Raw genomic sequence first — 12,949 nt, forward strand, 5'->3', positions numbered from 1 at the left:
ATCAACAATGCCCCGTCCATAACAAATGCTACTTGATAAGCTCTCTGACAGCATCTTTTATACACTACCTAATCCTGCATTTTCTGAAGCTGGCCAGAATGCCTCCAAAGATGTAAAAAGCTATTTAAATGGTTAGAAAGTGACAAATAACCATAGCCAATACAAGCAGTTAAAAAATTGAGGAAATAGCTGGTAAATTTTTAATTTGTACAACAAAAATTAAAACTAATTATATACAATTTTTTTCTCACAGTAGAATTAAACTACTGATTCCTTCCCCTCCTCCCCTCTACTTTAAGTGTAAGAAATGTTTGAGTCACTTCAGTCAGTTTTCTGTTCAAAGTCCAGGACACTCCTGACAGAAGGACTTCCCCCAAACTCAACTAATAAAATGCCACACATTTTCTAATGAAAAGACAAAAAAAAAAAAAAAAAAAACCACAACCCTATATCACTAGCCACTTAAATAGATATCTAAATAAAAATTGGGGTTTCAAAACAAAATAAATGGGGCCTTTTTTTTACATATCTGCTTTATGAACAAAACTGAATAATCACTGAACTAAAAATTCAAAGCATTAGGGAAGGAAGAATTACACAGGCAAGACAGACATCCAAAATGGCTCAACATAATTTATTTTTTTTATGTTAAAATGTACAGAGTTCTTTTGAAAGTACTTGCTAGAAAGGGAAAAAAAAGTGATATTACATACAAGGAGAGGAAGGGAGGCCAACTGGCCCAGGAGCGCATGACATGGAGAATTACAAAGGCATCTAGGCACCCCTTCCCCTTAGCTTACAAGTCACCATGAACAAAGTACAAAGAAGTTACAAAACAGGAAAAGCAAATATAAACAGACAGGAATAGACTTAGCTTCATTTGTACATGCGGCTTTTAGAGGCATCTGGAGCTCTATTCACACACTCTAGAGAATCTCTTTAAAGAGAATTTTATCTTTCTTAAAATAGTTTTTAATATTCTACAACAAAGATAAAAAATTTTAAAGATGGAATGAAATGAAAAAGCTCTTATTTTAAAAGGCATCAAAGTCACTAACAGTGAGTTTTTTTTTTAATTTCTTTTAGAAGATTACCCAAGTTATCTTGCTAAAAATACATTTTTTTTTTAAACAGAAGTGAAAAAATGACAGGTACCAATATTACTGTGTTGGATAATTTCTTTTATAATATAGAAAAGAACGTTTTTCTCTACAATAGTTCTACAGTCACAAAGAGGCTTGTGGAAAAAGGGAGCTGCCCGATTGATTTTTTTTTTTTTTTTTAAAGAAAGAAACCAAACCAAACACAACCGCAAACCAAAAGAAACTGAATTCACGGCCCTCATTTCAACAGCTTCTCCTTCTGCCTTGACCCACCCTCCTCCCAGTATACCTTCCCCCCCACCCCCACCCAACCAGGAAGCAATGACACAGCTGAAGATGTAGGAAGGAGAGGGCAGCACAGTGTACTTTCTACATAGATGATTGGGAATTGGAAGAGTATATACAGAGAAACTGGGTCCTACACAGCCTTGCACATGCTCAAAATTAATAGCAATAAGATGTGGAATTCTGCCGTTTCTATCTAACACTTAATTGGGAAAGTCAATTTAAGTGCATCTGGAGAAAAACTCCCAATAATCTGTGCATTTGAAAATTTTTAATGCCTAATTAGTACTTTTAAAATTTTTATTTATATAAAATATACAAATAAAGGAGATAACATGCTTATGAGTATTTCATTAAGCAGTATTTTCCCCTTTTGGATATGTGACTGCATATACCAAGTAGTACAGCAGTTTCCATCTTTTCACTGATGGAAAATGTCTCTTTTTCTATCCCAGAAGAGAGTATCAGGAAAATATTAGAGAACTGATTGTACAAGGGAAAGGAGGATGGGGTTGGAATAATATACTAACGTAGTGAAATCTTGCTGACTAGACTCTATGGAATTGTGCTGGTGGCCTGTCCTTCTTCTAGTCAACCTCTCATAGGAAATGGGTTGATACACTCTGATTCACAGGGGATGAATTTAGGGGAAAAAAAATCTCAAAGGACACTAGGGAACTGGAGGTATGTGCTATTTGAACAGTTATACAACTCATGTCATAAATTCCCTTAGGAAACACAGACATTTCTCATTATTCCTTTCAACATTAAATAAATAGTGACTAAAATTTTTTCAGGTTATTTTTTTTTAATTCACTGAAATGTAGTTTGTCCACTGATGCTTAGTGAATAATGTAGTTTAAAAAGAGGCAAACCACTAGAGACTGCTATTTGAATTCAGTCAGATTTGCAGGCTCAAGAATCAAGACCCTTAGCATTTCAAAGTACATACTAAAAAACAAGATTTTTGATGAACTATGAGATTTATGGCTGATTCACTAGGTGATTAAAAAATAAGAGGTCAATTTTGTCTCCTTGATGGCTAGCTGAACATTCTATATTCATACAAAGACTAGGATTTGGATTGCAAATATTACTCAGAGATACTGCTGTCAGATGAGACTTAAATAGCATTTTTTGTTCTGAGTGCTGGATGAGAATATTAGAAAATTACATTATACTTGGCTTAAGCGAAACAAACATTCCAATGAAATTCATCTACAAAGAAAAAGATTGTGGGAAAGGTTTCAAGAGGTGTGTGTATAGGGAGAGGAGGGGATTTAAAGAGGAGAAATATTTCCTGCCTCACTTTAATAATAATAATAATATTAATAATAATAATAACAATAAGTTTAAGGAGTTTGGGTTGTTCTCCATGTCCCCTTCCGAGCCTCCCATAAGTGCCTCCTGCTGGAATGAAGTAGGAAATGAAAGGTTGGGTTTGGAGGGAAGGGTCTGCTTAACCCTCGAGATGTATAGCTAACACTTAAAAATGACAACATTGGAGCTGCACACAGTGAGGGGGGAACATACATTTTAAAATAAAATAAAGATAAATTCACTTTTACACAAATTCTGTCCATGTGGTATGTAAAGAAAGTAAGGCTCTTTTTAATTATGAAAAGATTTTGTGCATGGTTCCCCCCTCCCTAAATCCATTCTTAGACGAATTCTACTGTAAAATGTTTCAGGATTGTGAAGAAAAGCAAAACCCAGAACAAAATGAACCAAAAAAAAAAAAAAAAAAAAAAAAAAAGAGACCAGGCTTTCTAAAAAATAAAATAAACCAAAGAAGAATCCCTCTAAATCTACAGCAATATTTTAACTGGAAAAAGGTCCATTTTCTCTGGTTTGTCAGTATAAAAGGTTCCTTTATTTATATATATTTAAGTTTTTAAACTGCAAGTTCATCTTGCTCATCTTCTCATGTAAGGTCCATTAAGAGACTGCTTGGGCACGCCAGCAGTATTCATGTAGCTGTGATGGGAGGGGCCAGTGTACATCATGTTCCCATGAGGGTTTGGCTGCATAGGCTGCTGGGTATAGGCCTGGCTCCCCATCATTCCCATCTGCATCTGCATAGGATACTGTGCTGTCTGGTTCATGTAGGCAGGGTTACTATGGTAACTGCTGTTCATCATGGGCTGTGTCATTCGGTAACTGTTCATGGCATTCAAAGTGTTCATATTCATAGAATTGACATTATAAGGGGTCGTTGGCATTAAATTAACCCCCATGTTCATACCACGCTGAACAGCTAATGCACGAGGGCCAGCCTGCATGGCAACTGCTGGCGGGCTGCGACCATAAAGCTGCTGCTGGTGAGCAGCTGCCGAGGGCAGTGGTGCTGATTTAGAACGGATGGAAATGTGCCCCTTGACTGGCATTTGTCCTTGCAACCTCTGAGTGTGGGGAATGCCAATGTTGGTGGCAGACATGTTGCACTGGAGCAGAGGTGAGGTGAGGTTCATGGTAGTGGATGCCAAGTTTGGGGGTGGCGTCATGGTGGCTTGTGCTTGAGGGGCCCCAGCTAATGGATGGGATGGAGCTAGCTGAGCCAGTCCTGTGTTGGACAAAGAAACACTGGTTGCATAGGAGGTCACAGCAGGAGAATGGCTATAAGGCATGGCATGTGGGTCCATAATGGTGTTAGTCAGCTGCTGTAACTTAGCTAAACTGAAGGTGGCTGATGGTTGGGAATAGCTGCTGGCACCAAAATCCCCTGGAATCCTTTCATAAATACTTATGTTCCCAGTGCTTCCGGATTCTGGTATTTCCATGATCATCGGGGCTGGGGTGAAGCTGTTATTCATACTGCACTGTGACAGTGGTGGCTGCTGCTGGGGTGGCGGAGGGGGCTGAGGAGGCTGGGGCTGGGGCTGGGGCTGGGACTGGGGCTGCTGCTGGGGAGGTGGCGGTGCTGGCTGCTGTTGCTGCTGCTGTTGCTGCTGTGGTGCGGGCGGCTGCTGCTGGTTACTCGGTGGTCTTTCCACCACACAACTCTGAGGTGACTTGATGTTACAGTTGGCAGCAGGTTGCACATTGTTCTGCTGCATCATGCTACAGCTACTGCCCATATTGGCCATCTGTTGAGTGACAACACAACTGTTCTGAGTGAGGCTACTGGAGGAAGACAGTCCTCCATAAGAGCAACTGCTCTGGGAAGAGTTATTTCCACAAATGCTGCCGCCCATAGTGGAATCATAGCTGCTAGGGTTCTCATAATTTTCTGTGGTGCTCTCAATGCTGCCCAGGTCACTGAAGCCACTGTCCACCACCTGCTGAGAGTGGTCTGACACCGAAGGCACATCCATCATGGGGCTGGTCTCCATGTTCTGCATAGAGGGTGCGGACAGGGATCCTTGTTCAGGGCTGATCTGGGTATAACCACTCTCAAGAGCAGGCACGTTAGGACTGCTGACTGAACGGACTGATTGGCTAGGATGAGACTGAACAGAAGATATTGGGCTGTTGTGTTCTGAAGCATGGCAGTCTTCGACCATTGATATCTGAGGGTCTTCATCAGCTTGGGTATAACTTTGCAAAGTCTGACAAGCTGCAAGTGTTTCTTCACAGTCCTGGTATGTTCCACCATCCTCATTGCTTTCTTCCTGGGTCAGTGACTGTACTGCTTGCACTGTTTCCAGATCCAATTCACTATGAGGAATCTCTTCTTCTTCTTTTAATTCAATTAATTCTTCCTTAGTGCTTGCTTCTTCTTCATGGTCATCCTCAGACCCTGGCATATGCTCTGATACAACTGATGTCTCATGGGAAGCCTGTTCTTCCTCAGAATCTGGGTCTGTTTCATTTTTGCTCTTTATTTCCTCTCGATTGCTTTGTGTATTTGTTTCTAAAAAAGATTCCTGACCCCCAGGCTCTTCTTTGACTCCTTCTCTAATTGTCTGTTCCTCTGATTCCTTTTTCTTTGTGGATTCTAGGTGACCATCATCTTCATCATCTGCGTCATGGTCCTCATTCTGGTTTGTTCCCAGGGCCACCTCATCCTCTTCCTCGTGTTCCTGCTCTTCCAGCTCTGCCTGCTCTTCCTCTGATTGCCTTTGCTCTTCTTCTGAAACCCGGGGTTTCTCCTCAACCTCTTCTTCTTCTATCTCAGGTTCTTTAGATTCTGTCACTGGGCTACCACGACTGTCCACTGGGGAAGCTGCTCTCACCTCACTGCTGGTTGTATCCTCATCTTCTCCCTCCCCTACCTCTTCTGTTTCTCCATGGATATCATTTTCCTTCCTTTCTTCAGAAAGGGGCAAGTCTTCTTTTGGTTCAGCAGTCTCTTCTTTGTCTTGAATTTTGGGCTTGCGTCCAGCTTTAGGAAGAGGTACCATGGGGTCAGGTCTACATTCTTGAGTAGATATTGTAATCATTTCTCGGTTCAGCTTGAATCCTGGTTTTCGGCCAGGTCTTTTCTTCCAGTGGATTGGTTTGCGACTTTTGCCTTTGGGCCATCCCTTCTTCTTTTTCAAAGGTGTAGAAGTATCTGGCTCAAGTGGGGAATCCCTCACATCACATTTTCTCAACATGGACACTGGCTTCAGAATAGGAGTGCCTGCAGAGAAAACAAAAGAAAGTAGTCATTCTCTGAATTTTTTCTATTTTGTCTTTCTGTAAGAAACTGAAAATACTTAACAGAGATGATTTTATATATAATCATAAACTGATTAGAAAGGAATAATAGAGAATAAATAAAACATTTTGACTATATGGCTAAGAAAACTAAGTCACAGTGAAGTGTCATGATTGGAAATTTAGTTATCAAGTATGCTGTCTTCTAACATTGTTTCTACCCAAGAATCAAAAATGTTCACAGGTTATCCTTCCCTCCCCGCTTTCCCCTTTCCAGATGGGTGAAAAGATTTAAGATTATTTACAAATTAGAGACCACAAAATTTTGAGACAGTCTTCTACTTTAAAAAATTGTTATTATCATGAATGATAGAATCATTCCTTTGTGTAGCTCATTAATTCTATAACAAGTTTTAAACAAAATCTTCCTTGGAATTTGGTGCACATACAAATTCCAAAGTGTACCACTGGAGTAATAACTAAATGAGCACAGGGCTACAAATTGAGGAAACTGACACTCTTAGTCCTCTCACTAGCCTTAGTTTACTCATTTGTAATATGAGGGGGCTGGCAAGAAGATGTTTAAGGTTCTATCCAGTGCCAGAATCCTATAGCTACTTCACAGAAAACAATATGAGTAATAATGAATCATATGAAGTCACAATTATCATGTGAAGTTTCAATTAGAATGATGGAGATAAGTTTGGATTTCTGAGAAATGGAGAGATGATAATTATCCTTACTACAAGTCACACTTTTCAGTCAGTCAATAGCATTTATTAAGCTCATTCTAGGTGCCAGCTACTAATTTTTCTAAGCAACGGGGCAAAAAGAAACAAGAAGCAATTCCTGCCCTCAAGGAACTCATAATCTGATGTAGGAAACAAAGGGAAGCACTAGAATTAAGGGAAATTAAGAAAAACTTCATGTAGAAAGTGGAATTTTAATTGAGACTTGAAAGAAGTCAGGGAGTAGAAATGAGAAGGAAGAGCATTCCAGGAATGGAAGGCAGTTAGAGAAAATGCCCAGAGCTGAAAGATGAAGTGTCATTGTCCATGGAAAAGCCAGGAGGCTAATGTCATTGGACTGAAGACTATCTGGTAAGAAGTAAGTACAAGAAGACTGGAAAAGTATGAAGGGACTAGCTTATAAAGAGTTTTGAATGCCAAATCAAAGATTTTGTAATTGACAGTAGAGATGAAAGGAAGTCCTTGGAGTTTACTGAGCAGAAGAATGACATGGTTGAATCTGTCATAAGCTTTAGAAAGATACAAAATAACCCGAGTTTTACTATTTTCAAGTTCTCTTTATCTTAAACTAAATCTGCAATTTAGGCAATGAATCAGCCAAAGCTTCATTTTTCTGTATAAGATTTTTTTTTTTTTACCTGCATGAATTTTTTAGCATCATAATCCTTATTACCTCATAGTTTCTTGACTTTACACTTTTCCAGAAATATCTTGGTATAAGTTTTACTGAAACAAAATTGATAAAGTACCCACAGTATGAAATGTGTGTATGTGTGCGTACACATATGCACATGTACCTTCTGCCTGCTAAATGGAGGAAGATGTGCTCAATGGACAGTGAAAGATATGTTTAAAATGTTACTGCCATTAAATCATCTTTCAGTCATGTCAGACTCTGTGATCTCATAAGGGTGCTGGGTTTTTTTGGGCAGAAATACTGGAATGGTTTGCTATTTCCTTCTCCAGACCACTTTACAGACAAGGAAATTGAGGCTAACCAAGTTAAATGCTTTGCCTAGGGTATCCCAAGCCAGTAAGTGTCTGAGGTCAGACTGGAATTCAGTAAGATGGGTCTTCCTATCTCCAGGCCCAATACTCTATATATGAGTTACCTAGCTGTCCATTAAAGAAAAATGTACAAAGAGCATACTTGTATTTTTAAGAGATTAAAGAATGTCTAAATAGAAACATCAGAGGGTCTCCAAAGTCTTACTTTTATGAACTTAGTAACAAAGCCAGGATTGTGAGGTTTCTTTAAAATTCTTTAAAGATGATTATATATTCTGAATTACAATAATGGACAATTAAAAAGTCCTATGACACATACCATCAGCATCATCTGATTCTTCCTCTATATCTTTAGACTTCCTCTTAGAAGAAGATCGATGCCTAAGGACCTCCTGGGAGGGTAAACAATGAAAGTATCCTCTGGGAAACAGTTCATTTTCATCCTCTTCTTCCTCCTCTTCATCAATTTCAAATGTAGGTTCTAATCTTGGCATTGGCCTCTCAGAGTCGGAATCCTCAAAGGGTTCATCTAACACTTCTGTGGTCTCAGAGATAGTTTCTGTGACCACACTGCTATTGTGGTGTTTTCGCTTTCGGACTCTCCTTCTCCGGTGAAGAATTGGTTTCTATTTTCAAAATAAAGAATTTTCTTTTAGTATCCTCAATAAAATGAAACTAATAGAACTAAAAGCGAGACAATTTTATGAACAGAGTATTTTCATTTTTCTGCTGGTTACTGAAGTGTTTTTGCCCCCAATTTCACAGTATTCAGACATATGGGACTTGGTGGGGGGGGGAAGGGAGAGCAAGCAGCACATTAAATGTTTACCACTAGATGTAGCTAATATGTATGAAATTTTCCCTAGTTAAATACTGTACATGTAATATTACTGTGAACAGAGGTAAAAGGCAATTAAGATAGATTAAAACTGGCACTTATAATGAAATTTAAAGGTTTGTAAGTAAAGTTCTTTACATGTTATCTCATGTAATTTTCACAAAGATTAGATAAGATTCATTTACTTTTCTTCAGTCTATTTGAGGAAGGGAAGAATATCCTGGGAAATGGAAAGAGACATTCAATACTGAAATAACTTTCTCTCTCCCTCGAAGTAATGTACAACTTTTTTCCATGTCTTAAGAGTCAAATGAGGACAAAAAAAAAATTTGCCTCAAAGAACTTAAGAAGGTTAACAGGAAAAAGAAAAAAGAAAGAAAGAAAGAAAGAAAAAGGTTAACAGAACATCAGTATAAATCTTCTAGAGATTTTGTAACAAGAAAGGTGTGCTAGAAAAAAGGCAACATAGCACAGAAATACTAAATTTGAAATTTATACACTCAGTGATAACGAAGCTATTTGGAAATAAAGGCAATTTTGTTTTATTAAATGTGTCACAAAACACATTAACTAAAAAATGATTCTGATAGTACAGTGACAAGAAATTACTGATATTCTAATTTATTTAGTGTTGTTTTATTAAGACCCTCAAAATGCATTATACATTATCTTATTTATAAAGCCTTTTAATGAACTTCTGTGGGACAGAAACAATATAGATTATTTCTTCCAAGTTACAGAAAGTACAATAAGATATGAGAACTTATAAATTTGTGATCATGTAGTTAACCACCAAGCCAGAATCAGAACTTAATTCCTTTAATTTCCATTTTAGTCCTCCTACTGGAAAACGTAATTGTCAAATACTGTGAAAATGTCCATTACTAAAAAAAAAAAAAAAAAAAAAAAATCACATGATTATGAAATGGAGAGGGCCTAAGATTGAATCTAGTATCCTAGTCTTGAACCAGACATCCAACTACAACATGTCTAGCAACTTATGGCCACTAGAGGTGAAAACATTTTAGCTTACATCAGGCTCTAGGTGACACTTCTATCACAAAACTGCCTAAAATACACTTACCTCAATACCTGCCTTTAACCTTTGCCAATGTTACTATCATTCATCATTGTTCAGAAAAAAAGATCTATTAAATAAACTTGAACCAAAACATTTGAGGGAAGGGAAACAATAAAAACAACTCTGGTGGGGGGGAGGAGGGAAATGGGCCCCAATAGCAGAGCCATACTACTACCCTCTTGAAGATCCCTGTAGAAAAGCCCTACCCAAGTTTCCTCCTAACTCAACACCTGGTTCCACTGTCTCATCATAAACACCTCTATACCATCTTTGCAAACTTAAGAGAATAAAAGTGTTTCAAATCTTCTGCAATCATGGTTTAAATCTCAAACCAAAAATCTAAGCCCATAACCCTTCAGCCAATTCTTGAAGGTTATGAGGAATATTTTCTTTATCCATCAGTGACATACATATCAAATTTGTGTCTGAAGGATCCAGTAATGGCTATAATGAGATAACTGCATGTACTTTTATAGACAAAAGCAACAAACATTATGCTTTAGCTCCTGCAATATTACAGGACGAGGTAAACCCACAATTTAAGTTGACTGGAATTAGAAGACTGGAAATATGATGCACTATACCTTTCGTTTTAATGTGGGTTTAGTAAGCACAGGTGGTGAATTTGACCGAGGACTCTCAGGTTCTTCTTCCTCTTCACTACTCTCACTAAAGCCCCTCAAAATGGCTCTGTCTCCATCATTATACCGGTGAGGCAGTCGATCACTCCCTTCCGATAATCTGCATTTGAGGGGCTCTGGACTTTTTTTCAGTGGTCCTCGCCATATCTCTACATTTTCATTTAGTCGTCTTTTGGGGACTTCTGGTTTTTCATCTTTCCCAAACCGCCCCTCTAAAGCTGTTGAATGCTCTTCACTCTCAGTGAACTGTTCCTGGGAGGCTTCAGATTTTTCTTCACATTCACCATATCTTCCCCGAGGAACCGATGGTGTTTCTTCCAAGGGAAGTTTAGAATCTTTCTCACTAAAAGGCTCTCGGACTTTTTTGTTCTTTCGTCCCCATCGGCCTCTCCGAGATGGTTGACTATTTGCTGGAAGACTATCTAGGGGAAGAACTTCCTTGTTTAGTCGTGTAGAATTAGCTGGTGCAATAATATCTGGTTTCTTTTCATTCTCTATTGAATAAGAATCTTCTTTTTTCTCCCAAGACACTGACTTTGACATCTGATTCCAAAAGAAAAAAAATTTCGTTAGTTTTTTCAGTATCCTACAGGTTGTACCTATCTCTTCCAGAATTTTAGGTGCTAAGACTAACTGTTAAGAAAAGAAGAAAACAAATTAAACAAGCTATTAAGGGAAAAAAAAATAACAGCTATCTTTTTTAAATAGATATTTAATATCCAGAAGTGACTAAAAATGCATCCATAAGTACAGAGAACTGAAAAGATTTTCTGTGTAATATATGATGTAATATTTAATATTTAAAAATCCAGAAAATGAAACTTTTTAACAAGAAAATATTTAAGACAACCACATGATCTACCTATGGATGCATACACACAGGCGCGCACACATACACACACACACACACACACACACACACACACACACACACACACACACACACACACTTTCATCAGTTTATTTTACAGTCACTTCAAGAGAAATTGATCCAATTTCATTATGCCTGATTTTCAGATTTATAATATTTTCTTTAATTACCAAAGTGATTTCTATTGCTCAGAAATTAGGTGTTTACTTATAATTATAAAATGAAATCTCTATAAGAAACACATTATGTTCATTTTGATACTATTCACAGTAGCCAAGAATAACAAAATACAGATCATGAGATCATAGACTTAGAGTTGGAAGAAACCTTAAAAATCTTCCTTTTCAACCCTTTCTTTTTACAGATGAAGAAACAGACACCCAGAGAGATGAAGTGATTTGGCCAAATTCTCAGTAAGAGGCTGAGGGTAAGATCTGAAGTCACATTTTGTGATTTAAAATTCAGTGCTCTTTTTTTTTTTTTTCCTAACTATACCAAACAAATCTTCCTAAATGTTCTGCTATTAAATTATTCAATGTGCAAATCAGCTTTGCTGGGTAGACAATGACAAAATAAATTATGAAATCTCATATTATGATAATACTAACACTGATGGCAATTCAAAACATATCATAGAATCACAGATTAGGAGCTGAAAGAGGCTATGGAAGCCATTTATTTTCCCTCTCTTGCATTTTACAGATAAGCAAATTGTGACAAACATAGGATTTGAACCCAAGTCCTCAAATTCCAAATGCAGTATGCTTTCCCATATAACAATGTCTCTAAAGATGCTTTTGACCATGAAGGGAGGAGAGGACAATGGAGGGGAAAGAAGAACCTTTACTTATATCCTTACACTGGAATCCAGTTCCTTTTCCTGGCACTGCTGCTCTTCATTTTCTCCTTCCTCTGCATCTTCTTCCTCTTCCTCTGAGACTACAGAATTGGAGACAATGACAGGAGTCCAACGCAAACATTCAGGATCTACATCTACAGGTCTCAGATTCACTTGGAGCTTTGCCATATGATCCTGGATCAGTTTTTCCCGGCGGATAATCACAAATCTGTAATCAGAAAAAAGTCTATAGTAGTCAATGATGTGTGGGCTACACATAATGAAGACAGAACTATAAATACTCTGACTACAAAGAAATGTAGATGGTGATGATGATGATGATAATAATGATGAAGGTTCCACACATTCTACTCTGTAAAGAAAGGTACAGCCAGCAAATGAGAAGCCCAAGAAGAGGCCTAGAGGAAGGTTCCTCCCCACCCTCAAAAAGCCTTGCAAGTCTTGTTCACATTTTCTCACCTTCCCTGCTTTACCAATCTACAACCTCCTCATTCTTCAAGACTCACCCTCAAGCACTCCTGCTTCTACTTCTCAGAATACCCCAACACTTAATGTTTTCACATTCAGCATGACCTTTTCATATGACCTTGTGACCCATATTATCTCCATTTATAATGCTAACTAACTTTTATGTTTCTATTTTCTCTCCCCAAAATTCCAAGGAGTGTAAGCACTTTGAGATACAAACCACATCTTATACTTCTCTTCATTGTCAGAACTTAAAAAGGTATCTTTCATAAAGCAGACAATCAATGTTGCCAGTTGAATAGAGATTATCATACTAATAGGTTTTTATTTTAACAATTTAACCAAGAAAAATAAAACAGTCTCTGTCCTTGAGAAACTTATAATCACATAAGTGATAAGACAGTATCTAAGGCAGAAAACTATAAACTGGTATGAAGAAATGTTATGATAAAATTATAATGAGGT

At 37.8% G+C, this 12,949-nt stretch overlaps 1 protein-coding gene across 6 annotated transcripts in view; it reads right to left on the reverse strand.

Moving 5' to 3' along the window:
- Positions 1-613: 613 nt before the first annotated feature.
- The window catches only part of KAT6A (lysine acetyltransferase 6A), a 146,863-nt gene continuing 134,527 nt past the window's right edge, over positions 614-12,949 (reverse strand). For 4 of the 6 annotated variants that reach the window (XM_074287347.1, XM_074287348.1, XM_074287349.1 and 1 more), the window contains 4 exons: positions 12,017-12,242; positions 10,230-10,829; positions 8,046-8,352; positions 614-5,952 (listed from right to left, as the gene is read on the reverse strand). In XM_074287347.1, coding sequence (XP_074143448.1) covers positions 3,305-5,952; positions 8,046-8,352; positions 10,230-10,829; positions 12,017-12,242 — 3,781 coding nt within the window. In that variant the 3' untranslated portion in view covers positions 614-3,304. The remainder of the gene's footprint in view (positions 5,953-8,045; positions 8,353-10,229; positions 10,830-12,016; positions 12,243-12,949) is intronic. The other 2 variants (XM_074287350.1, XM_074287352.1) reach the window with 1 other exon arrangement.

This window comes from Sminthopsis crassicaudata, chromosome 2 (assembly GCF_048593235.1).
Source record: "Sminthopsis crassicaudata isolate SCR6 chromosome 2, ASM4859323v1, whole genome shotgun sequence".
In the NCBI taxonomy this organism is placed as follows: Eukaryota; Metazoa; Chordata; class Mammalia; order Dasyuromorphia; family Dasyuridae; genus Sminthopsis; species Sminthopsis crassicaudata.